Source organism: Salvelinus fontinalis, chromosome 15, assembly GCF_029448725.1.
Source record: "Salvelinus fontinalis isolate EN_2023a chromosome 15, ASM2944872v1, whole genome shotgun sequence".
NCBI classification, from domain to species: Eukaryota; Metazoa; Chordata; class Actinopteri; order Salmoniformes; family Salmonidae; genus Salvelinus; species Salvelinus fontinalis.
This window is the reverse complement of record NC_074679.1, coordinates 29,319,303-29,346,715: the sequence shown is the minus strand read 5'-3', so window position 1 is coordinate 29,346,715 and position 27,413 is coordinate 29,319,303. Positions and strand designations below refer to the sequence as shown.

Here is a 27,413-nt window from a genome sequence, read left to right as displayed (position 1 = left end):
GATACGAGTAACATTCATCCATGGAACGGGGATACGAGTAACATTCATCCATGGAACGGGGATACGAGTAACATTCATCCATGGAGCAGGGTTACGAGTAACATTCATCCATGGAACAGGGATACGAGTAACATTCATCCATGGAACGGGGATACGAGTAACATCCATCCATGGAGCAGGGATATGAGTAACATTCATCCATGGAGCAGGGATATGAGTAACATTCATCCATGGAGCAGGGATATGAGTAACATTCATCCATGGAGCAGGGATATGAGTAACATTCATCCATGGAGCAGGGATATGAGTAACATTCATCCATGGAGCAAGGATACAAGTAACATTCATCCATGGAGCAGGGATATGAGTAACATTCATCCATGGAGCAGGGATATGAGTAACATTCATCCATGGAGCAGGGATACGAGTAACATTCATCCATGGAGCAGGAATACGAGTAACATTCATCCATGGAACAGGGTTACGAGTAACATTCATCCATGGAACAGGGATACGAGTAACATTCATCCATGGAACAGGGTTACGAGTAACATTCATCCATGGAGCAAGGATACGAGTAACATTCATCCATGGAGCAGGGATACGAGTAACATTCATCCATGGAACAGGGTTACGAGTAACATTCATCCATGGAGCAGGGATACGAGTAACATTCATCCATGGAACAGGGATACGAGTAGCATTCATCCATGGAGCAAGGATACGAGTAACATTCATCCATGGAGCAGGGTTACGAGTAACATTCATCCAAGGAGCAGGGATATGAGTAACATTCATCCATGGAGCAGGGATACGAGTAACATTCATCCATGGAGCAGGGTTACGAGTAACATTCATCCATGGAACGGGGATATGAGTAACATTCATCCATGGAACATGGGTACGAGTAACATTCATCCATGGAACATGGGTACGAGTAACATTCATCCATGGAGCAGGGATATGAGTAACATTCATCCATGGAGCAGGGATACGAGTAGCATTCATCCATGGAACAGGGATATGAGTAACATTCATCCATGGAGCAAGGATACGAGTAACATTCATCCATGGAGCAGGGATACGAGTAACATTCACCCATGGAACAGGGTTACGAGTAACATTCATCCATGGAGCAGGGATACGAGTAACATTCATCCATGGAACAGGGTTACGAGTAACATTCATCCATGGAGCAAGGATACGAGTAACATTCATCCATGGAACAGGGTTACGAGTAACATTCATCCATGGAACAGGGATACGAGTAACATTCATCCATGGAACAGGGTTACGAGTAACATTCATCCATGGAACAGGGATACGAGTAACATTCATCCATGGAACAGGGATACGAGTAACATTCATCCATGGAACAGGGATACGAGTAACATTCATCCATGGAACAGGGATACGAGTAACATTCATCCATGGAGCAGGGATATGAGTAACATTCATCCATGGAGCAAGGATACGAGTAACATTCATCCATGGAGCAGGGATACGAGTAACATTCATCCAAGGAGCAGGGATATGAGTAACATTCATCCATGGAGCAGGGATACGAGTAACATTCATCCATGGAACGGGGATACGAGTAACATTCATCCATGGAGCAGGGATATGAGTAACATTCATCCATGGAACATGGGTACGAGTAACATTCATCCATGGAACATGGGTACGAGTAACATTCATCCATGGAGCAGGGATATGAGTAACATTCATCCATGGAGCAGGGATATGAGTAACATTCATCCATGGAGCAGGGATACGAGTAGCATTCATCCATGGAACAGGGATATGAGTAACATTCATCTATGGAGCAGGGATATGAGTAACATTCATCCATGGAACATGGATACGAGTAACATTCATCCATTGAACAGGGATACGAGTAACATTCATCCATGGAACGGGGATACGAGTAACGTCCATCCATGGAGCAGGGACACGAGTAGCATTCATCCATGGAACAGGGATATGAGTAACATTCATCCATGGAACATGGATACGAGTAACATTCATCCATGGAACGGGGATACGAGTAACATTCACCCATGGAACAGGGATACGAGTAACATTCATCCATGGAACAGGGACACGAGTAACATTCATCCATGGAGCGTGGATACGAGTAACATTCATCCATGGAACAGGGATACGAGTAACATTCATCCATGGAACAGGGATGTGAGTTAAAACGTACTGATCAAACTCAGCAGTCTGACTAAGTTAGATCAGAGAGAAAGGATCTCCAAAAGGTTGTGGTTCCACCTCAAATCCAGACCCAACATTACTACGATTACGTGGCAATTGTATCAATGTTGACCAGATTTATTTCCATCCATGATAGCCAAAAATGATCATTATCACAACATCCATAGAACTCGGTCTGAAGGACTGTGATATATACTACATTATTATCTGGTTCCTTCCCCTGAGGAGTCTACCACATACATTAGTTATGAGATCTTTCCAGGTGGACTGGCTCGTTAAGTGTATTTATGACTCTGACCTCTGTGACTCTCTGATACTTACGTATAACCTCCACTTTGTAGGTGGCGTTGATCTCTCCAGCTCGGTTGGAGACCCTGCAGGTGTACCTGCCGCTGTTCTCCGGGGTCAGGTTTCTCAGGCTCAGGGTCCACTTCTGGCGCCCCTCGCCTACCTCACTCTCCGTCAGTGGCCTGTCGTCCTTCAGCCACACGATGTCTGGCCGAGGGTTACCGCTGGCCGTACACTTCAGCCGCACAGAACTCCCAACGGGCCGGGCGATCACACGCTTCCTCATTTTAGCAGCCTGGGTGAAACGGGGACGAACTTTGGGAAAAGGAGAGATGGATTCGAAAATCATGAAATTAGACTCAGACTAATGCAATTACCGTAATTTCCGGACTATAAGCCGCTACTTTTTTCCCACGCTATGAACCTTGAGCTTTATACAATGACGCGGCTAATTTATGGATTTTTCCCGCTTTCACAAATTCATGCCGCCAAAAAACTGAGCACCGTCACATAATGTGACGTAAATCGAGCACGCTCAAACTTTCCATCATTCTGATTACGGTAGTCATTTTGTCACCCTCATCATGGCAAAGACATGGAGAAATGCATATGATGCAGCTTTCAATTTGAAGGCGATCGATCTGGCTGTTGGAAAAGGAAATAGTGCTGCTGCACGGGAGCCTTAATGAGTCGATGATAAGACGTTGGAAACAGCAGCGTGAGAAACTGACTTAGTGCAAAAAGACAACAAAAGTTTTCAGAGGAAAGAAAAGAAGATGGCCCGAACTAGAAAATGAGGCTTGGATGAGTTTGCCTCCGGATGAAAGTGAGGAGAGCGCAATGAAAACGATCCAACATCGGATGAAGCAATTCTGAGGCTATTCAACTCCGACACCAAAGGAGATTACTTCAGTGGTTTCAGTGCACAGGAGGAAGATAGTGACCAAGGACTTTCTTGGTAGGCTATTGTTTATTGCTATTTAAAAAAATAATAATGTTACAAGCCTGTTTCGTTAAAGCCTATTTATTTTTGTTACAAGCCGTGTTTCGTTAAAGCCTATTTATTTTTGTTACAAGCCGTGTTTCGTTTAAAGGCTGTGTAAAGTTCATTTGTTTCAATGTACCGGTAGGCACCTGCGGCTTATAGACACGTGCTGCTTATTTATGTACAAAATAAAATAAAAAATTAAATTCAGTGGGTGCGGCTTATATTCAGGTGCGCTTAATAGTCCAGCAATTACGGTAACTGTAGTAATGTTACTTTTTTTATGATCCTACCTAGTTTTCCTGATAGGCCATCAGGGCCATACTCTGAGTCCACCCCACCAGGGACCCCTGGCCCAGTCTTATCAGCGCCAGAGTAATCTGTAAGGGAAAAGGGACAGAACATATCACTGTGAGAGAAAATAACGTTTTATCATTGCGGGCAAAAGATGCAGACTTTTCAACATAGAATTTAACATGGTATAATCGTTATGCCCAATAGGCACATAGAAAAGGCCTTAGAGGTCTTAACAGAGGGTGATGACAGAGATTATGAGGTAAGCCTATTAGGGTTTCACTAGTGGTGAAGGCTTCTGTGGCCGTTTGGGCTAATATCAACTAGAGTTACCTTCTAGTTCTGATCTCAGATGGGTGTTTGTCTTGATTATTTCAAAGTTTGTAAACGATTTATATAATCGTTTCACATTCAAAAACAGCATCTGAACACTATCAATGAAGTTGTTATTATGGTGTAGACACTGGTTGTTAGTGAGAGTCTCTGTTTTACTGCTCCTCTAACTCAGGACACAAGTATGAGGCAGAGTGTTCAGCAAACAGTGGGGGAAAAAATTCTGTTAAATTCAATGCTATTTGTTTCACACTTTTTACAATGTCATTGACACGGCCCACTTGACAAAGAGAAAGCGCCCCCAGCCAAAGAGGCACAGTAAAACACTCTTGACTCCATCTGAGTAAATGTAGCATTTATAGATAGGATACACTGAGGGGGTGCATGCTAAGGTCACACGCTATAACATTTGGGAGTAATATGATCAGTTTTTATAAGCGCAGCTCTGGGAGACAGCTGTTGAGTTGAGGTCATTGACTGACTGACTTCATGTGGTGGAGCTGAGACACGGCTTAGTGAAAATATAATCAGTGAAACATAATAGATTGTTTGTAATGCATATCTACTTTGTGAGGTAGACATTGATTAATTTATGGTGCATATTAAGTTCCATGCCAATTACTATAATTTGGAATACCAAACATTATGACTGATTATAGAAGTTCAACCAAAGCAGAGCGTCAGATAGATTACACATGATACTACTGCACTTCATGGTATTAGTCATTCACAAACATTCAAATCTTTTCCAATATACCAGCGCTGAGTTTGTCATTTTTTTCATAGCCTACTTTCTGAGGCTTCAGACTCAAATGTTTCCGCTATTCAATTGTAATATTGACGTCAAACACATTTCATAAGTATAGTGAATGTGTTATACAGTACTTAGAAAGAATGTTTCATAAGGCATATTTCATAAATATGAAGGTGCACAGTACATATATGAGCAAAGCCTTGCACCTTGTACCGAACTTGAGCTCAGTGTAGCCACCAGTAAAATGTCTCCAAATGCAGTTTGGAACACTTGATTCCCACTCCGTGTTTGAATAGGGCAGGTAGAGACCAGATGTGGCTTCTAACCCCCAACTCTAGCCGCCCTCCGACTCTCCCCAAACCCCCCAAAGCTCTTTAGAGTTCTTCGGGCACAAACCCTCCATTGTCTCTCCCCTCCAGCACCAGCCCCAGTCATGATGTCATGGCTATTTAAGGGCTTTAACTGGCCAACTATAATAACCCATTCCTTTTAAAAAAACAGCCTCCATTGGAATAAATATTTCTCTGTTGCTCACTTGGGCTCTCCACATTCCTCCCGGTTCCTGAACCTCCAAATCTAAATAGAACACAGTCCCACACTGCCGGGATTTTCTTTTCACATTTTCTTTGTTCCTGAATCTACTTCCTCTCTATTTTTTGAATGTCTTAGAAACAATGGCACCCTTTATGAGTCTAGGCCTATACTACTATCCCAGGCTGCTATTGTCTTTACACAATGTTGTCTCACCGGACCCAGAGACTGGGGGAGGCAGGACATCTCAGTGCTACCACATAATTGTTATTGTTCGAATACTGAAAAATACAATTATTATTATTAAAAGGACAGGACTTGGATGACTCCCTGTCAGTCCTTTTTGTGTCCCCTCTCGCTCCTTGAGAGGGGCCCCATCCTCCCTGATCAAAGAGCAACTAAGAGCAGCAATCCACTAGGGTTTTGCAGGGCACAACATTTAAGGGATAAAATATTTGTATTCCAATTGTATCCTCAGAATGGAATATACATTCTAAATACAGTACAATTGTACATTTAGAGATGGGAGAGAAAGGCAAATACCCACACACCCAGACATATTTGGTTACAGAGATACTGTTGGGAAGGCAGGCAAAGTAAATGGCTAACAACAACCGAAGTGAATTGAATCCATTCAAACTGTCTCTGTAGTCTACTGTATCACTGGGTCTGGTGCGCTTCCCTTTTTGTCTCCTCTTCATTCACAAATCCAGCCACAGGAAATAGATCACTCTCACTCCCCTGGCCTTGAGCTTCAACTGAATCAAAGAAAAAGGCCCCATCATTCTGTGTGTCACAATGAGTTCCAGATGTTGTTGGGGACATTCTCATGTCCAGAGAAAGTAAGGAGTAAGTGGCCTTACATCATCACACTGCAAACCTCCAAACAACCACCATATGTTATCAGCCACACATAATGAGGTGTATCTGAACAGACAACAAAGTCTGTACTATTACTACTATTACAGCACTACTACTATCGCTACCAATGTACTATAGAGATTTAAAGTGTCCATGTAGAAATTAAGGCTACCATGATCCCCTCTTTGTTTACATGGTTTGTGCAAACACTGTGTTAGAATATAAACTTTACACTGTGCAACTTGTAAAATGTATCTATCTGGCTGTCTTTCAGTGTGGCAGTCATGTCCAAGTCTAGCAGCAGGAGGGGTGGAGCTGGTGGTGTATGCAAGGGATGAGGGGGGTCAGTTGTCAGGAGACCACCCCAAACAGGGCCCAAACAGCCAGCTGGGGGGATTGGGGAGGCGCCATGTTGCACTGGTTGACCAGATTCTTGGGATACCCAGCTAACAATTCTACTGAGAGAAAACGTTTTTGTAATGTTAACCTAATGTTCCCTTAATGTTTGAGTGTCCAATTTTCCGTTAGGGAAACACTCTCTCTTTTAGCAAAAACCTTCTGAGAACCCTTTTAGCATGTTTTGGTGTTAAAGTTAGAACACCCTCTTCATGTCAGGCAGAACGTATCTAGAACGTGGTTACAATGTTCTCTATATTAATGTTCTAAATGCGTTTTATGGGACGTTGCAAGAACATTCATGTGTCCAGTTTTCTGAGGATTAGAAAAATATTCCATCAACGTTCTGCCAAACATACACAGAACATGATTGTCATGTTCTCAGAATATCAGTGGTGTAAAGTAAAGTAAAACATTTTTGGGGGGGTATCTGTCATTTACTTTACTGTTTTTTTTCTTCTCACAACTTTCCCTGCACAACATTCTTAAAGAAATGCTGTACTCTTTACTCCATACATTTTCCCTGACACCGAAAAGTACTCGTGGCTATCTGTAAATTTAAAAAACAAGAAAATGGTGCCGTCTGGTTTGCTTAATATAAGTCATTTTAAATTATTTATACTTTTACATTTGATACTTAAGTATATGTTAGCAGTTACATTTACTTTTGATACTTAAGTATATTTAAAACAAAATACTTTTAGACTTTTACCAAAGCAGGATTTTACTGGGTGACTTTCACATTAACTTGAGTCATTTTCTATTAAGGTATCTTTACTTTTACTCAAGTATAACAATTGTGTACTTTTTCCACCACTGCAGAATATACAATATGAATGTTCTAGACACGCTTCATGGGATGTTGCAAGAACATTCATGTGTCCAGTTTTCTGAGAGTTGCCATTTTCTCAGAATGTAAGATATTAATGTTGTAGACACATTTCATGGGTTTCATTTCGGCGTATCAGTTGTCAGGATGTCAGCTGATTGTCCCAAAGAAAGAAAAGTCCCCCCCCCCCCCCAAAATAAGTAATTACACATCACACTTTGTTACTGTTGCCAAGCCCATCAAGGCCCTGATTTGTAAAATCACTGATCGATCCATTCACTGCTATTTTTGTATTCAAATAAAATCAAAAATAAAATGTAGTTGTATTAGTCACATGCGCAGAATACAACAGTTAAATGCTTACTTACGAGCCCCTGACCAACAATGCAGTTTAAAAAAAAATACAGATAAGAATAAGAGATAAAAGTAACAAGTAATTAAAGAGCAGCAGTGAAATAACAATAGCGAGACTATATACAGGAGGGTACCGATACAGAGTCAATGTGCGGGGGCACCGGTTATATGAGGTAGTATGTACATGTAGGTAGAGTTATTAAAGTTATTATGCATAGATGACAACTGAGAGTAGCAGTGGTGTAAAGAGGCGGTGGGGGGGCACTGCAGATAGTCTGGGTAGCCATTTGACTAGATGTTCAGGAGTCTTATGGCTTGGGGGTAAAAGCTGTTTAGAAGCCTCTTGGACCTAGACTTGACACTCTGGTACCACTTGTCGTGAGGTAGCAGAGAGAACCGTCTATGACTAGGGTGGCTGGAGTCTTTGACAATTTTTAGGGCCTTCCTCTGACACCACCTGGTATAGAGGTCCTGAATGGCAGGAAGCTTGGCCCCAGTGATGTACTGGGCCGTTCGCACTACCCTCTGTTAGAGGTCGACCGATTATGATTTTTCAACGCAGATACCGATTATTGGAGGGCAAAAAAATCCTTTATATTTAAAAAAAAATGTCTTATATATATATATCATACACACACACACATTTTTGTAATAATGACAATTGCAACAATACTGGATGAACAATGAACACTTTTATTTTAACTTAATATAATACATAAATACACACACACACACACACAGCTCTGAAGTGACAATGATACTGAAGAGTCTGCTTAGGAGACAAATACTCTCAACTGTTTGAATAAAAATAGAGTTTAAGTTACCTTTGATGAATGTTGAAAACAAAAACTGTCATTTCTATATGCAGGAAATCCTATTTTAATAATGGGCATGGTAAGAATTGACGACCAAAGCGCGAGTCATAATTCCCATGACACCTTCTAGCAAAATCTGAAAAGCGGTTCCTTCATTTATTCCATAGGACATTTTTAGATTCACTTAAAATAAGGTCTGTGTTTCGTGTAGGCTTACACCACCTTGCCAATTTTATAACTGTGTAGATATCCATAGGACAAGGTAACTCTGATCAATATTGGCTAAATATAAGCGAAGATCTTTTTTTTTTGTAGAGTGGATTTATGAAAATATGTTGACAAACGTTACCTTATCCTAGTGAGATTTACACGGGTATCAAAACGTCGAGGTGGTTTAAGCCTGCACGAAACACAGACCTTATTTGAAGTAGATCAAGACATTCTCCATGGAAGACATGAACGGTCAAATAACGAAGGAACCCCTTTCAAGTTCAGCCGCAAGTTATTACAGGAATTATAACGCGTCGACTATTTCTCTCTAAACCATTTGACTAATCCGGCAACTATCACCTCGAAAACAAAACGTTTATTCCGTTCCGTATTTTATCTAACGGGTGGCATCCACGAGTCTAAATATTCCTGTTACATTGCACAATTTTCAATGTTATGTCATAATTACGTAAAATTCTGGCTGTTGCATATACCCTGACTCTGCGTGCAATGAACGCAAGAGAAATGCCACAATTTCACCTGGTTAATATTGCCTACTAACCTGGATTTATTTTAGCTAAATATGCAGGTTTAAAAATATATACTTGTGTATTGATTTTAAGAAAGGCATTGATGTTTATGGTTAAGTACACATTGGAGCAATGACAGTCATTGATTGATTGTTTTTTATAAGATAAGTTTAATGCTAGCTAGCAATTTACCTTAGCTTACTGCATTCGCGGCACAGGCAGGCTCCTCGTGGAGTGCAATGTAATCAGCGTTAGAGCATTGGACTAGTTAACTGTAAGGTTGCAAGATTGGATCCCCCGAGCTGACAAGGTTAAAAATCTGTCGTTCCTCGTTCAGGCAGTGGTTCCTAGGCCGTCATTGAAAATAAGAATGTGTTCTTAACTGACTTGCCTAGTTAAATAAAGATTAAATAAAGGTGAAAAAATAAATAAATCGGCGCCCCAAAATACCGATTTCCGATTGTTATGAAAACTTAAAAAACAATTGAGCGACTATGCTAGTCACTCAATTGGTTATCCTTCCGCCTGGCGGCAGGATGAGTTAGATATTAATTTTAAAGTAATTATGTACCACGTGTGTGATGCGAGTAGCATCACTTCCTCTTATCTTCCCTCTGCTACGCAAGTGAGCGAGAAGTGGATGTAGAAGACTCCGTAGGTGAGTTTTTCATTGAGTGTGTAGAGTATATTCCATTTTGTGTGAAGCTTGCTCCTCCTAGGAGTGCTCTGCAGTGTTTTTTTGTCTTAACTGTTTTCTTACAGGTCGACCCCGCGCTACGAAGCAGGGTGAACTGTTTTGGCCAACCTGTTCACGGCGCGAGGCTAAACGTTAGTTGTCTCACTGCGAATTGCATTGCTTGTTAGGTTCAGCTGGACGCTAGCCTCTTCTCTCTGGAGATTGAGGCTGGGTACCGAGCCTACCCAGGCTAGGTGAGATTGGGTGTTCTCTAGCTAAACACCGTTGATCTTCGCATCCTAGTTAGCATTCTCTCATACTGGCTCGAGCTGCAGCTGTTTCCGGAGTGAGATTCAAAACTCGCGCCTCACTAATCTCACGAGAGTTGGCCAGTCAGTTCTCAGGACCTCTTCTCACACGGTCTATTACTGTAGCAGTTGAGTTTGGCTTCTCACATCCATACCTTTTGGGGATTGTGAGTGGAATTTCCCGAAATATATTCTGATATCCCTAGAATAAATTATTACTTAATTAACATATTGCCCTGAGAACAGAACTACTTTGTACTTACACCTGATATAGTATTAAAGGGGTGTTATACAGATTATATGTTCTATAAGACATACACTACATGTCCAGAAGTATGTGGACACCTGCTCATCAAACATTTCATTCCAAAATCATGGGCATTAATATGGAGTTGGTCCCTCTTTTGCGGTTATAACAGCCTCTACTCTTCTGGGAAGGCTTTCCAATAGATGGTGGAACATTGCTGCAGGGACCTGCTTCCATTCAGCCACGAGCATCAGTGAGGTTGGACACTGATGTTGGGCGATTAGGCCTAGCTCGCAGTTGGTGTTCCAATTCATCCCAAAAGTGTTTGATGGGGTTGAGGTCAGGGCTCTGTGCAGGAGCTCTAGATATTAAACCATACCCTAACAGCAGCCTGGGCAGAGTGTACAGTGTATTCAGAAAGTATTCATACCCCTAACACTTTTTCCACATTGTGGAACGTTACGTTACAGTCTTATTATTATTTTTATTTTTTTACAGAAATACCTTATTTACATAGGTATTCAGACCCTTTGCTATAAGACTTGAAATTGAGCTCGGGTGCATCCTGTTTCCAAACTGAGTTTTCGGGGAGAAGTGCCTTGGTCAGGGAGGTCATCAAGAACCGATGGTCACTCTGACAGAGCTCCAGAGTTTCTCTGTGGAGATGGGAGACCCTTCCAGAAGGACAACCATCTCTGCATCGCTCCACTAATCAGGCCTTTATGGTAGAATGGCCAGACGGAAGCCACACCTAAATTAAAAGGACATGGCAGCTCACTTGGAGTTTGCCAAAAGGCACCTAAAGTACTCTCAGACCATGAGAAACAAGACTATGGTCTAATGAAACCAAGATTGAACTCTTTGGCCTGAATGCCAAGTGTCACATCTGGAGGAAACCTGGCACTATCCCTACGGTGAAGCATGGTGGTGGCAGCATCATGCTGTGGGGATGTTTTTCAGCGGCAGGGACTGGGATACTAGTCAGGATCAAGGGAAAGATTAACAGAGCAAAGTACAGAGAGATATTTGATGAAAACCTGCTCCAGAGCACTCAGAACCTAAGACTGGGGTGACGGTTCACCTTCCAACAGAACAACGACTAAGCACACAGCCAAGTCAATGCAGGAGTGGCCTTATGACAAGTCTCTGAATGTCCTTGAGTGGCTCAGCCAGAGCCCGGACTGATCTGACATCTCTGGAGAGACCTGAAAATAGCTCACCAAATACAGGTGTGCCGAGCATGTAGCATCATACCCAATAAGACACGAGGCTGTAATCGCTGCCAAAGATGCTTCAACAAAGTACTGAGTAAAGGGTCTGAAAACTTATGTAAATGTGATACGTTTTTGTTATACATTTGCAAACATTTCTTAAAAACCTGTTTTTGCTTTGTCATTATGGGGTATTGTGTGTAGATTGATGAGGGAAAAAGCGATTTAATACATTTTAGAATAAGGCTGTAATGTAACAATGTGGAAAAAGTGAAGGGGTCTGAATACTTTCATTCCTCAGTGCTCCCAAGTTCTCCAATGAACTGCGTCAACTTGGGCTAAGGTGAACTCAAGGTTCCATGTCTCAAGCCAGTGAAAGCATTGGACCTTCATGTCTTCGGCCGAGGAGTTGGGACTGGGCCAGTACCCTATCATGGACCCCATTGTTGCGGCCATGATTCTCCCAGACAAGGAGATCATTGGTAGATCTCACCAGTGTCCTACGGGACCTAATCGGGCTGCTGTGTCATGTACATGTTGATGTACACGACACAGATCGTGTACATCAACATCATGAGCCCCAGGGAGCATGGAGGTGGATAAGGCTGTTAGCACCATTTCCTTGTTCACGTGACCTGGGAGCAGGACCTTTGATAGGAAGGCAGGATTAGGCAGCAGAGTAGAGCTCGCTTTACCCGGGACATCGACGATAACACTCATCACTTAAAGGTGAAGCTTGAAGCTCGCCAACTCTCTTGGTAGAGGCGAGGGCCGCCAGAAACGCTGTCTTAAGAGCAAGATGTTTAAAGTCTATAGCGTCTAACAGTTCGAAGGGAGATATGGATAGTACTCCAAGAACCAGATCCAAATCCTATTTGGGAACTGAGGGAGCTCGAGGGGCGTAATCAACGGACTCCTTTAAGAAACCTTGCCTTGAGCAGATGGCTGCCAAGCGGCCCATCCTGCTCTTCATCCTGACATGCTGAAATGGCTGCTGCGCATACGTTAGGTGAGGCTGCAGCCCTGCCAACATCAAACAAAGACCTCAAGAACTGGAGCACAGTTCTTATGCCGCAAGATTCTGGAGCAACACCCTGCTCCCCACACCACTGGCAGAACACGCGCCACCTCGTGTTATAGGTTGATGGAGGGGGCCCTGGCTGTTAGATGTTAACAACAGAGGGCTCAAGATCTAAACCAGACCATTTTCAAGGGCCAGCAGCCAGGCCTACAGCTGCAGGTGGGAGGGATTAGGATGCCACAATGTGCCTCCGCCTGTGACAATAGTTCCGGCCTCCGAGGTAGTTCCCATGCTGTCCCCACTTGGAGTGACAGTATTGTGCTAAACCAGTGGCATCTCGGCCATCTCGGGGCAATCAGAAGAACCTGGTGGCCCGCTTCCCTGAGTCTGACTAGAGTCGCTGGAATCGGCAGGATCAGGGGGAAGGCATATAGCCTCTCCTCTGCCACTCATGGGCCAGGGCATCTAGGCCAAATGGCCAAGGGGGGTTGGTTATCAGACAGAGTGTTGAAGCGGTCTAAGGCACTGCATCTCAGTGCTAGAGGTGTCTATAGACCCTAGTTCGATTCCAGCTGTATCACAACCAGCCATGATTGGGAGTCTCATAGGGTGGCGCACAATTGGCTCAGCATCGTCCGGGTTAGGCCATCATTATATATAAGAATTTGTTCTTAACTGACTTGCCTAGTTAAATAAAAAAATAAAAATCTAAAACCTTTGACAACTATACAGAAAGTCCTTCAATTGCTGAAATAAGCATACTGAACAAAAATATAAACGTAACATGCAATAATTTCAACGATTTTACTGCGTTACAGTTCATACAAGAAATCAGTCATTTGAAATAAATTCATTAGGCCATAATCTAAAGATTTCACATGACTGGGCAGGGGCGCAGCCATGGGAGGGCATAGGCCCACCCAATTGGGAGCCAGGCCAAGCCAATCAAAATGAGTGTTACCCCACTAAAGAGCTTTATTACAGAGAAAAATACTCCTCAGTTTCATCAGCTGTCCGGGTGACTGGTCGCAGGCGATCCGGGAGGTGAAGAAGATGGATGTGCAGGTCCTGGGCTGGCGTGGTTACACGTGGTCTGCGGTTGAGGCGAGTTAGACGTACTGCCAAATTCTCAAAAACAACATTGTTTGCGGCTTATGCGGTTTATGGTAGAGAAATGAACATTAAATTCTCTGGCAACAGCTCTGGGAGACATTCCTGCAGTCAGCATGCCAATTGCACGCTCCCTCAAATTGAGTCATTTGTGGTATTGTGTTGTAGATTTTAGAGTAGTCTTTTATTGTCCCAAGCAGAAGGTGGACCTGTGTAATGATCAGGATGTTTAATCAGCTTCTTGATATGCCACACCTTTTTATTTTTAACATTTTATTTCACCATTATATAACCAGGTAGGCCAGTTGAGAACAAGTTTTCATTTTCAACTGCGACCTGGCCAAGATAAAGCAAAGCAGTGTGACAAAAACAACAGCAGAGTTTTTCACAATTCCTGACATTTAATCCTAGTAAAAATTCCCTGTCTTAGGTCAGTTAGGATCACCACTTTATTTTAAGAATGTGAAATGTCAGAATAATAGAAAATAGTGTTTTATTTCATCACATTCCCAGTGGGTCAGAAGTTTACATACACTCAAATAGTATTTGGTAGCATTGCCTTTAAATTGTTTAAATTGGGTCAAATGCTTTGGGTAGCCTTCCACAAGCTTCCCACAATAAATTGGGTGAATTTTGGCCCATTCCTCCTGACAGAGCTGGTGTAACTGAGTCAGGTTTGTAGGCCTCCTTGCTCACACACGCTTTTTCAGTTCTGCCCACAAATTTTCTATAGGATTGAGGTCAGGGCTTTGTGATGGCCACTCCAATACCTTGACTTTGTTGTCCTTAAGCCATTTTGCCACAACTTTGGAAGTATGCTTGGGGTCATTGTCCATTTGGAAGACCCATTTGCGACCAAGCTTTAACTTCTTTCAGCTAGGGGGCAGAATTTTATGTTTGGAAAAATAACATTCCCAAGGTAAACGGACTATTTATCAGGCCCAGATGCTAGAATATGCATATAATTGACAGATTAGGATAGAAAACACTCTAAAGTTTCAAAAACTGTCAAAATATTGTCTGTGAGTATAACAGAACTGATTTTGCAGGTGAAAACCTGAGGAAATCCAACCCGGAAGTGCCTTTTTATTTGGAAAAATCCCTGTTCCGTTGCCTGCCCCTCCTCCATTTAAAGGGGTATCAACCAGATTCCTTTTCCAATGGCTTCCTCAGGCTGTGACCAGGCTTTAGACATAGTTTCAAGCTTTTATTTTGAAAAATGAGCGAGATTTTTCAAAACGCGTCAGGTGTCCTGCGCGCGAGAGATGTAGCTCGATATTTTCTTTCTCTAGTATTGAATAGGTTACCGTCCGGTTGAAATATTATTGATTATGTATGTTAAAAACAACCTGCGGATTGATTATAAAAAACGTTTGACATGTTTCTACGAACATTACGGATACTTTTTGGAATTTTCGTCTGCCTTTCAGGACCGGAACGAGCCTGTAGTTTTCTGAACATAACGCGCAAACCAAATGGCGGTTTTTGGTTATAAAACTAATCTTTATCGAACAAACATAACATTTATTGTGTAACTGGGAGTCTCGTGAGTGCAAACATCGGAGGATTATCAAATATAAGCGATTCATTTTATTGCTTTTCTGACTTTCGTGACCAAGCTAATTTGGGGCTAGCTGTTCTTACTGTTTTGTCTAGTACTGTTTTGTCTAGTGATTGATAAACTCTTCGCTGTAAAGCATATTTTCAAAATCTGACATGATAGGTGGATTAACAACAAGCTAAGCTGTGTTTTGGTATATTTCACTTGTGATTTCATGATTATAAATATTTTTTGTATTATTTTTGAATTTGGCGCCCTGCAATTCAGCGGTTGTTTATGAAAATGATCCCGCTAAAGGGATCCGTGCGGCAAGAAGTTAACTTCCTGACTGATGTCTTGATGTTGCTTCAATATATCCACTTAATTTTCTTTCCTCATGATGCCATCTATTTTGTGAAGTTCACCAGTCTCTCCTGCATCAAAGCACCCCCACAACATGATGCTGCCACCCCCGTGCTCCACGGTTGGGATGGTGTTCTTCGGCTTCCCCTTTTTCCACCAAACATAACAATGGTCATTAGGACCAAACAGTTCTATTTTTGGTTCATCAAACCAGAGTACATTTCTCTAACAAGTACGATCTTTGTCTCCATAAGCAGTTGCAAACCGTAGTCTGGCTTTTTTATGGCGGTTTTGGAGCAGTGGCTTCTTCCTTGCTGAGCAGCCTTTCAGGTTATGTCAATATAGGACTTGTTTTACTGTGGATATAGATACTTTTGTACCTGTTTCCTCCAGCATCTTTTAAAAAATAAGTTTTATTTCAATTTTATTTAATCAGGTAGGCTAGTTGAGAACAAGTTCTCATTTACAACTGCGACCTGGCCATGATAAAGCAAAGCAGTTCGACACAAACAGCAACACAGAGGTACACATGGAATAAACAAACATACAGTAAATAATACAGTAGAAAAAAAGTATATATACAGTGGGTGCAAGTGAGGTAAGGCCATAGTGGCGAGGTAAATAAAATACAAAATAAATAAATAAAATAGGCCATAGTGGCGAGGTAATTACGATATGGCAATTCAACATTGGAGTGATAGATGTGCAGAAGATGAATGTGCAAGTAGATACTGGGGTGCAAAGGTGCAAAATAAATAAATACAGTATGGGGAAGAGGTAGTTGGATGGGCTATTTACAGATGGGCTATCTACAGGTGCAATGATCTGCGAGCTGCTCTGACAGCTGGTGCTTGAAGTTAGTGAGGGAGATAAGAGTCTCCAGCTTCAGGGATTTTTGCAGTTTGTTCCAGTCATTGGCAGCAGAGAACTGGAAGGAAAGGTGGCCAAAGCAGGAATTGGCTTTGGGGGTGATCAGTGAAATATACCTGCTGGAGCGCGTGCTGCGGGTGGGTGCTGCTATGGTGACCAGTGAACTGAGATAAGGTGGGGCTTTACCTAGCAAAGACTTATAGATGACCTGGAGCCAGTGGGTTTGGCGACGAGTATGAAGCGAGGGGCAGCCAACGAGAGCGTACAGGTCGCAGTGGTGGGTAGTATATGGGGCTTTGGTGACAAAACGGATGGCACTGTGATAGACTGCATCCAATTTGTTGAGTAGAGTGTTGGAGGCTATTTTGTAAATGACATCGCCGAAGTCGAGGATCGGTAGGATTGTCAGTTTTACGAGGGTATGTTTGGCAGCATGAGTGAAGGATGCTTTGTTGCGAAATAGGAAGTCGATTATAGATTTAATTTTGGATTGGAGATGCTTCTTGTGGGTCTGGAAGGAGAGTTTACAGTCTAACCAGACACCTAGGCATTTGTAGTTGTCCACATATTCTAGGTCAGAACCGTCCAGAGTAGTGATGCTGGACGGGCGGGCAGGTGCGGGCAGCGATCGGTTGAAGAGCATGCATTTAGTTTTACTTGCATTTAAGAGCAGTTGAAGGAAACGGAAGGAGAGTTGTATGGCATTAAAGCCCGTCTGGAGGTTTGTTAGCACAGTGTCCAAAGAAGGGCCAGAAGTTATACAGAGTGGTGTCGTCTGCGTGGAGGTGGATTAGAGAAGCACCAGCAGCAAGAGCGACATCATTGATGTATACAGAGAAGAGAGTCGGCCCGAGAATTGAGCCCTGTGGCACCCCCATAGAGACTGCCAGAGGTCCGGACAACGGGCCCTCAAATTTGACACACTGAACTCTATCAGATAAGTAGTTGGTGAACCAGGCGAAGCAGTCATTTGAGAAACCAAGGCTGTTGAGTCTGCCGATAAGAATGTGGTGATTAACAGAGTCGAAAGCCTTGGGCAGGTCGATGAATACGGCTGCAAGGTATTGTGTCTTATCGATGGCAAGTTATGATATCGTTTAGGACTTTGAGCGTGGCTGAGGTGCACCCATGATCAGCTCGGAAGCCAGATTGAATAGCGGAGAAGGTACGGTGGGATTCGAAATGGTCGGTGATCTGTTTGTTAACTTGGCTTTCGAAGACCTTAGAAAGGCAGGGTAGTGTGGCGGGCCGGGCGCAGTGTGCGCAAACCAAGGGGGCCAGGTGCACGGTGTTTCCTCCGACACATTGGTGCGGCTGGCTTCCGGGTTGGAGGCGCGCTGTGTTAAGAAGCAGTGCGGCATGGTTGGGTTGTGCTTCGTGGGACGCATGGCTTTCGACCTTCGTCTATCCCGAGCCCGTACGGGAGTTGTAGCGATGAGACAAGATAGTAATTACTAGCGATTGGATACCACGAAAATTGGGGAGAAAAGGGAGTCAATTTTTTTTTAAAGAAAATAAAAATAAGAAAGGCAGGGTAGGATAGATATAGATCTGTAGCAGTATGGGTCTAGAGTGTCTCTCCCTTTTGAAGAGGGGGATGACCCCGGAAGAGTTCCAATCTTTGGGGAACTCAGACAATACGAAAGAGAGGTTGAACAGGCTAGTCATAAGGGTTGCAACAATTTCGGCAGATCACTTTAGAGAGGGCCCAGATTGTCTAGCCTGGCTGATTTGTAGGGATCCAGATTTTGCAGCTCTTTCAGAACATCAGCTGTCTGGATTTGGATGAAGGAGAAATGGGAGAGGCTTGGGCGAGTTGCTTTAGGGGTAGGGGTAGGTGTAGCCAGGTGGAAAGCATGGCCAGCCGTAGAAAAATGCTTATTGAAATTCTCAATTATCGTGGATTTATCGGTGGTGACAGTGTTTCCTAGTCTCAGTGCAGTGGGCAGCTGGGAGGAGGTGCTCTTATTCTCCATGGACTTTAGTGTCCCAGAACTTTTTTGAGTTTGTGCTACAGGATGCAAATTTATGTTTGAAAAAGCTAGCCTTAGCTTTCCTAACTGCTTGTGTATATTGGTTCAACATCCCTGAAAAGTTGCATATCACGGGGGCTATTTGATGCTAATGCAGTACGCCACAGGATGTTTTTGTGCTGGTCAAGGGCAGTCAGGTCTTGAGTGACCAAGGGCTATATATGTTCCTGGTTCTACATTTTTTGAATGGGCATGCTTATTTAAGATGGTGAGGAAGGCACTTTTAAAGAATATCTAGGCATCCTCTACTGACGGGAAGAGGTCAATATCCTTCCAGGATACCCGAGCCAGGTCGATTAGAAAGGCCTGCTCGCTGAAGTGTTTTAGGGAGCGTTTGACAGTGATGAGGGGTGGTCGTTTGACCACAGACCTATCACGCACGCAGGCAATGAGGCAGTGATTGCTGAGATCCTGGTTGAAGACAGCAGAGGTGTATTTAGAGGTCAAGTTGGTCAGGATGATATTTAAGATGGTGCCCATGGTTATGGATTTAGGCTTGTACCTGGTAAGTTCCTTAATAATTTGTGTGAGATTGAGGGCATCTAGCTTAGATTGTAGGGCGGCCGGGGTGTTAAGCATATCCCAGTTTAGGTCCCCTAACAGTGCGAACTCTGAAGATAGATGGGGGGCAATCTATTCACAAATGGTGTCCAGGGCACAGCTGGGGTCTATAACAAGCAGCAACGGTGAGAGACTTGTTTCTGGAAAGGTGGATTTTTAAAAGTAGATGCTCGAATTGTTTGGGCACAGACCTGGGAAGTATGGCAGAACTCTGCAGGCTATCTCTGCAGTAGATTGCAACTCCGCCCCCTTGGGCATTTCTATCTTGTCGGAAGATCTTATAGTTAGGGTTGGAAATTTCAGGATTTTTGGTGGCCTTCCTAAGCCATGAGTCAGACACGGCTAGGACATCAGGGTTGGCCGAGTGTGCTAAAGTAGTGAATAAAACAAACTTAGGGAGGAGGCTTCTAATGTTAACATGCATGAAACCAAGGCTTTTAGGGTTACAGAAGTCAACAAATGAGAGTGCCTGGGGAATGGGAGTGTTGCTGGGGGCTGCAGGGCCTGGGTTAACCTCTACATCACTGGAGGAGGAGCAGGATAAGGGTACGACTAAAGGCTATAAGAACTGGTCGTCTAGAGCGTTCGGAACAGAGAGTAAAAGGAGCAGATTTCTGGGCGCGGAAGAATAGATTCAAGGCATAATGTACAGACAAGGGTATGGTAGGATGTGAGTACAGTGGAGATAAATCTAGGCATTGAGTGACGATGAGAGAGGTTTTGTCTCTAGAGGTACCATTTAAGCCAGGTGAGGTCACCACATGTGTGGGGGATGTAACAAAAGCGCTATCTAAGGCATATTGGGCAAGGCTAGGGGCTCTACAGTGAAATAAGACAATAATCACTAACCAAAACAGCAATAGACAAGGCATATTGACATAAGGGAGAGGCATGTGTAGCCAAGTGATCATAGGGTTCAATGAGTAGCACTAGATGAGTCAGGGAGCCAATTCCATAGTCGCTGCTACGCTAGGCGAGCTGGGGACATAGCGATTCAGACAGCTAGCGGGCCGGGGCTAGCAGATGGGCATCCGGCGACGTCGCAACGGAAGAACCTGTTGAAACCACCTCGGACGGTTATGTCGGCAGACCAGTTGTGATGGATCAGCGGGGCTCTGTGTCGGCAATAAAGGGTCCAGGCCAATTGGCAAAAGAGGTATTGTAGCCCAAGAATTGGCTGGTGGACCTCTTTGGCTAGCTGGGAGATGGGCCTAGCTCGAGGCTAGCTCCAGGCTAACTGGTTCTTGCTTCGGGACAGAGACGTTAGCCAGGAAAAGCCACTCGGATAGCAGCTAGCTAGCTGCGATGATCCGGTATTAAGGTTCAGCGCTTGCGGTAGGAATCCGGAGATGTGGTAGAGAAAAAGCAGTCCGATATGCTCTGGGTTGACATCGCGCTGTTCAGACTGGGAGGAATTGACCGGGCTGAAGCTGGCTGATGTCCGAGTTAGCCAGTGCTAGCGATCCTCACCGTTAACTGACAAAATATATATGAAGAAAACGATATATACACGGGATTGGATGGGACAAGACAAAAACACACGTCCAACTGCTACGCCATCAAGCCAGCTAAAGGTGAAGAGCGCTAGCCGTGGCTAACAGTGACTACTAGCTAGTAGCTAGTTAGCTGGCTAGCTTCTGATGGTGGTTCCAGTTATAACGTATAAAAATAGCAAATCCATACCACATTGAGTGAGGCGGGTTGCAGGAAAGTATATTTAGATTGTAGGTGGAATGTGAGATTAAAATATATACGAAAAAAAACGATGAAAACCGACTATTTACATGGGACAAGACAAACACACGTCCGACTGCTACGCCATCTTGGCAACCACCTGTCAGGTGGATGGATTATCTTGGCAAAGGAGAAATGCTTACTAACTTGGATGAAAACAAAGTTGTGCACAACATTAGAGAGAAGCTGTTTGTGCATATCAAACATTTCTGGGACCTTTTATTTCAGTTCATGAAACATGGGACCAAAACATTACATGTTGTGTTTATCTATTTTTTTCGGCATAAACAAATCCATGATGAGAATAATCAGATGAACTGATACCATCCACGGACCTGGTGGCGTAGCAGGAAGATTGGAGTACCATGAACCAAGAGGTTGAGTTCAAATCCCAGGTGAGGACATGTTGAATAATAATGACCGTATAAATGAACATGTACAATCTAATCATACATTTTAAATGCACTGTTTGTGACTATTCCTAATCTTGCCAACAGACAAAGAGCTATGAATGGATTAGTGGTTCACCAATCATGGCCTTGATTGTTCCCATGAAACATTTCTAGAACTTTAATATCTTATGTTCTGAGAACATAGTAACCTATCCAGGGTTAGTTCTGTTTGACATTAAAGGGATACTTCGGAATTTTGGCAATGAGTCCCTTTATAAACTTGTGGATACCATTTTTATGTCTCTGTGTGCAGTTTGAAGGAAGTTGCTAACCAGCACTAGCACAACTGCTAACTATTGTTAGCGCAATGACTGGAAGTCACTACGGGCCTTAAGCTTGAAAGCAGGCCAGGATATTGTTGCCACTGTTCCCCTGAACAGCACTTGAACTGACTGCATCTTTTTCTTTCTGAGCTCAAGTAAAAACAAACTCAAATAATGGATACTGTTCGCAGAGCTACGTTGGAAGCTGGCCAGTATTACACCTCCCATTTACAACACACAAATAAATCTCTCTGAAGAAACTACCAGCCTTCCCCACCAGGCATTGAACTATACACAAACACAGTAGAAAAAAAGAAGGAAGTGAAGCGCTGCTAAGGTACACAACAGTAGATTTTGGTAGACAGAAGGTGCTCTTTGGTATAAGGGGTCAATTGGTCATCAAAAAGAAAGGAGGACCAAGACAATCTTCATATAAAAACTCAGACTTGTTTCGGCTGCATGCCCTTCATCAGGGAGTTTTTAAACCTTGTTTCCTTTTAACATGCCATACAAATAAAGGCATTTTAATTAATTATATGAAGAGTACACACAAAACATAATTAATAAAGATGTTTAACAATTAGGCACATCAAGAGGTACAATAATTTCACGATTGATTGGAAAGTGCCGCTCACAATAAGTATGGACCATTCTACCGTTTTTAGGCTGTCAGTTCTCTCAATGTATGATTTCAGTCCTGTAAATGTTTTAAAGGCTCCCCTAATCTCCCTAGCCCAAAAAGCCTCTGACTGCACCCCTGATGGGACAATTACCTATAAAAACAAACAAACTGGTGGTGTGTGCCAGTCCCAGACTGGGATGATGGATGAGAGAATGGAGAGAAGAGAGGGGGGGGGGGGGGGGTCTCTGTGGTCTTACAAAACAGAGATGTACAATGACTGCTGAGAGGCTAGTGTTAGGTTGTCACGCATTCACCACAAACGATGGGAAAGGAAAACAGAACCAACTCCATCTGTATGAAGAACGAGGCCAAACAGTTTGTGGTGGAGATCAGAGAGGGTGAAAATAATGGTGTTCAGTATAATAAAATACACATAAGAAAACAGTATGCCTCAAGAAAAAAAACATATCTTTCTTGTGTGGGAGTAGGTATCTAGTAATACAGGCAGGTGGAAGTTATCTTATACAATCTTGCCCTGCTTCAGCACTACTGAAGGCTAGAATACTTTTCATTACATAGTACAGGTCTCCCGAGTGGCGCAAGACACTGCATCTCAGTGCAAGAGGTGTCACTGCAGTACCTGGTTCGAATCCAGGCTGCATCACATCCGGCCGTGATTGGGAGTCCCATAGGGCGGTGCACAATTGGCCCAGCGTCGTCTGGGTTTGGGCGGGGTAGACCGTCATTGTAAATAAGAATTTGTTCTTAACTGACTTGCCTAGTTAAATAAAAAACAGGAAGGCCAAGCTAGATAAATCAGTTGTGAGTTACACACAATACTATGTAAGGAGAGATATGCTATCTATCATTTGGATAAATTGACTGACTTGATGATTTATACACTGTGCTGCACTGTGCAATCATAGAGATATTTCTGAACTGAGCATGGTCCAATGTAAATCATGTGGGCAACCTGACACTGCAGGTTATTACTATCACAACGAAGAGTTTACATGACGTAACAGCAATGTACAGTAAAATAACGTATTATAAGTACAGCCGACAGCCATGACATTGATGAAATACACTCGTGTGAACTTTGACATTCCTCCTCTTGGTGTGTCTATAGTGTATATCTAACCAGGAAAAATCAACAGCTTTGCACTCTTGTTGACATCTCAGTCAACTTCATATTGAACAGGAGCCAAAAAAACTTTGTTAGAATCACATTTCCCCAGATCCGCATCCCGACCCTATGATACTCGCTACACAATGGACATCATTCTCTTTCCCCACTGTTATCCTCATCTGATCTTTGTGATTAGGGTTCTACCCCAAAACAAGGCCAGTGTGAGAAACCATCACAAGACCAGGAAGCAGCTCCTCCGGTCGGCCCCTGCTCTCCCCTCTTCTCCCCTGCAGGAGGCTCTGGACCTAATTAGGCATCTTAGAGTAATTAAACTAAACAGAGCTTTCACGCTCCACTCCTCTCATTCATCACGCTCTACTCAAGCACAGAGCCATCCTACTGTACTGTATGTACAGAGAGAGCAGCACAATGGCCTTAAAGTGGATGAAGTAGACCAGTAGCTTGACTTGCTGAGAGTTTAAATACTTGACTCTTGCACACCACATCATGTCCTCTTATATGCTTTACGGGGCTTCATAGGTTAATGTTAAGGTGAACATGTGTCTTGTTGGACTATTCTGAATTAAAGAGCCTCTGCTTTAACAAACCAGAGTTTAGCCTAGGGATAGGGAAGAAGTTAAGATCTGCTTGAGTCACCGAGGATGATGCAATATGAAACAACATCCCATGCTGCTGTTGACTTTGGGATTGAGTAGTATAGGATATAACAGATATAAGAGAGTAGGGGACTAACTTCAATCCCCCTTCCTAAATCCCCTTATTTCAGAGCCATGAATCCATGGTGCATGTTATTGTCTTTTAACATCTGCATATCGACACGATCTTGACCTGAGCGAAAGAGTTAAGTGACTGACTTTAAATCACTTCCTCAAAAGATGATGGCAAGTTTTGAGTCATGTACATGGTTTATGGGTAGCGTCATCGTAAAGGTGATTTCACTGTGAATGGTATTACTTGGCAAACAGTAATATACTGTAATGTAGAGCAGACTGCAAGACACCTTTCTACTTACCGATGACAATGAGGGTATAGTTGATATTAACGCTGCCGAAGCCATTGGTGGCTTTGCAGACGTAGGTTCCAGCATCCTCGGCCTCCACCTCCTTGATCTTCAGGCCCAGGCGGAGGATGCGGAAGCGGATCCAGCCGCTGTGGATGTTGCGGCCGTCCTTGGTCCACATGATGAGGGGTGGAGGGTCTCCCTCCACAGAGCATGGTAGCTTGATGGAACTCCCCAGGCGCACTGGCTGTCTGTGGGCCACCCTCTCAGACACCCACGGAGGACCTGGAGCAACACATACAAATTGAGTTGAACCATATGTATGTTCAACAACAGACTTCATTTAATCTAGACATATAATACAGACTACATTGATATACATCAGTAAACCACATATTACTGTAACTCATCTCTAATTTGAACTGATTTGATACCAAATGATCTCTGACTTGGGCTGTATTGAATTAAGCAAAAACCCTTGAATGCTTTTTGGGAAAATGTGGGGGATTATTCATTACCCCTTCTTTCGTCTGATTACCGAGAGATGTTGAAACCAGATTGTAATAATTGGACTAGCCTTGTCATCCATTACAGACAGAGTTGGAGGCTCTGGCTCTGGTTGTGTGTAGCGTGCGGGAGATCAAAGCGCAACGGAGAGGGCAGGGCCACTGTTGGGTGGACAGCAGCCCCGCTCCCTGCTCCTAATTGGCTCAGGTTGGCCTCCTCTGATCTGGTGAAGTGGAGCTGGCTCAGACAACCTGTGATAGTCAAGTTACTTAGAAAGCCTGCACAATTCACCGAGACAGCTTAAAGCAGCAGTAGTGCTGAACCGGACCACAACATAACAGAGAGAAACTGAGCACAGTGAAACAACAGAAATTAGCAGATGAGTAGAGTAAAACAATTTGGAGAATGCAACGTAATTTAACAAAACAGTTACTGGTCTTAAAATTAGCACTTGGCGTAGTCTGTCTTTCAATACAAATTGTCTGTCTGGTAGCAGTAAAACCTTTGGGAAGGCAGAATAAACAAGACCTCTCTCAACACACACTCAGTCACATTCCAACAGTGCATTTCACACATATGGTAAACAAGCAGTTCATTATAGAGATGGGGGTGTATAGGAAAGGGGGCTGCAGATAACTCCATCTGGGCCTTTATTGGTCACGTTGCTAACAGATGTGGCTCAACTCAACAGCAGGTAAAGGATCTGGAACCCTGGGCTGCCTGGGGGTAGTAACCCTTGGGGGAGGTGGACTTCAGGTTCTGTTCATTGTAATGGTAACAGGCCACTCACAAGTTGTGTGTACCATTTAAAAAAAAACTGCATTATCAGCACACTAATCTACGAGACTGCATAAAGTGGACAGTCAAAGGGTGAGTGTACGCTATCCTTTCACTCCACTCTGACTGCTCCATGAGAGACGGTGAACCCTATGCTATGTTAAATCAGTCTTACACACACACACACACACGTCCTCCCAGATACGCACGTGGAGTGCACAGGCTCTGCCGTCCTCTTTGGCCTTCCTGTTCTGCAGCATGCACAGGAAATTGTAAGTGTCACTGTTTACGTCTGTGGGGAGAACGTGACCACAGTCTTTTTCGGGTTTTCAGCCAGCTCATATCTCACTCCTCTGTTACCAAGAGAGTAGAACAGAGGGACTCAGTGTTCACTCCTCCTCAACAGACTATCTGCTCAGAACCAAAGAGAGAGCAAGAGAGAGGTCACAGCACATGGAGGAAATACCCACTGCCCAGCCTGAGTCTCAGCTTCACTAATTCATAAAGCTAATGAGTGTTTATCTAATGCAATCAACTGCTTCTAAATGTACAATGACAACAGAGAAGCGACCTTCTACCACAGATTAAATAAACTACTAACTCATATCTATCAACTAACCAGGCTTATTGCAAACTGTCAAAATACACTACTTCAGCATTATCAGAACAAAGCCTAAGGGGTCAAGTTTTTCTAACTCCACATTCTCTTTCTTCTGTATCATGAGAATGATCTTTTGGAGAAATGTTATTTTCAAAGAGCGCATTGTTTATGCAAGAAGAAGAACAAAGTATGTCTTTAGTGTTGTTAAAGAACTGAAAGCACCCACAAACACTTTTTTGCCCCCCGAAAAAACACGTTGGCTTAATAAACTAGAAGAGGGCTTGGCAGCCACACCAAGTGCGTGGAATGTGCAACAAATGATTCCCTCCCTCTGTCTCTCCTCTTAAAAGCCTTTTGATGTGCTTTAAAAAACAAGACATGAAGAGGTGCTGCAAGTCAAGGCCACCGTCTGAGTAACGTAATAAGTGTTTGTGCTGTATGAATGACCACCATCCTCTCCTCAACAGAAATACTTCTCCTCCTCTATCTCAAGGACAGGTTCTTTTAAAATTGTAGCTGAAATGAATTCTCAGATTAAATGCTTAGAGACAGAGACCCTCCCTGTGAAGTAAATACTCAATAGGTCCATTGCAGTGACATCGGTTTCTAACTCTGTTACACACTTAGATTCAGTTTGTTCATTTACATGATCTATGACACACTGCATACTTCAATCAACTCTAACAAAGTCTGTTCATGTCAGTGGAGGAACTCTGTTACTAAGCAGTGGGATGACAAATGGAACTCTGGAAGATTTACATCAAACGGGTCAGCACTTGAGTGTTTACACAACTGGTTTGCGTTATTAGCGTCCCTGTAAATGGAAAGCGATACATATGACCGCATGCATGAGCTTTCCCGTGTTGCCGTAATGGTGAAGGGCCTTATTTTAGCCGAGCTCTGCGTTTAAATGGAATCTTTCATGGTCAGGAAGAGGAGGTCTGGCGACTCACAGAATTAGCTCTGT

The 27,413-nt window shown here is 43.3% G+C and overlaps 1 protein-coding gene across 1 annotated transcript in view; it reads right to left on the bottom strand.

Moving 5' to 3' along the window:
- Positions 1-27,413, bottom strand: part of LOC129811735 (fibroblast growth factor receptor-like 1) — a 51,900-nt gene that overhangs the window by 3,218 nt on the left and 21,269 nt on the right. The window contains exons 3-5 of the mRNA XM_055863285.1: positions 24,574-24,846; positions 3,787-3,873; positions 2,542-2,823 (exon numbers count right to left, since the gene is read on the bottom strand). Of these exons, the coding sequence (XP_055719260.1) occupies positions 2,542-2,823; positions 3,787-3,873; positions 24,574-24,846 (642 nt within the window). The remainder of the gene's footprint in view (positions 1-2,541; positions 2,824-3,786; positions 3,874-24,573; positions 24,847-27,413) is intronic.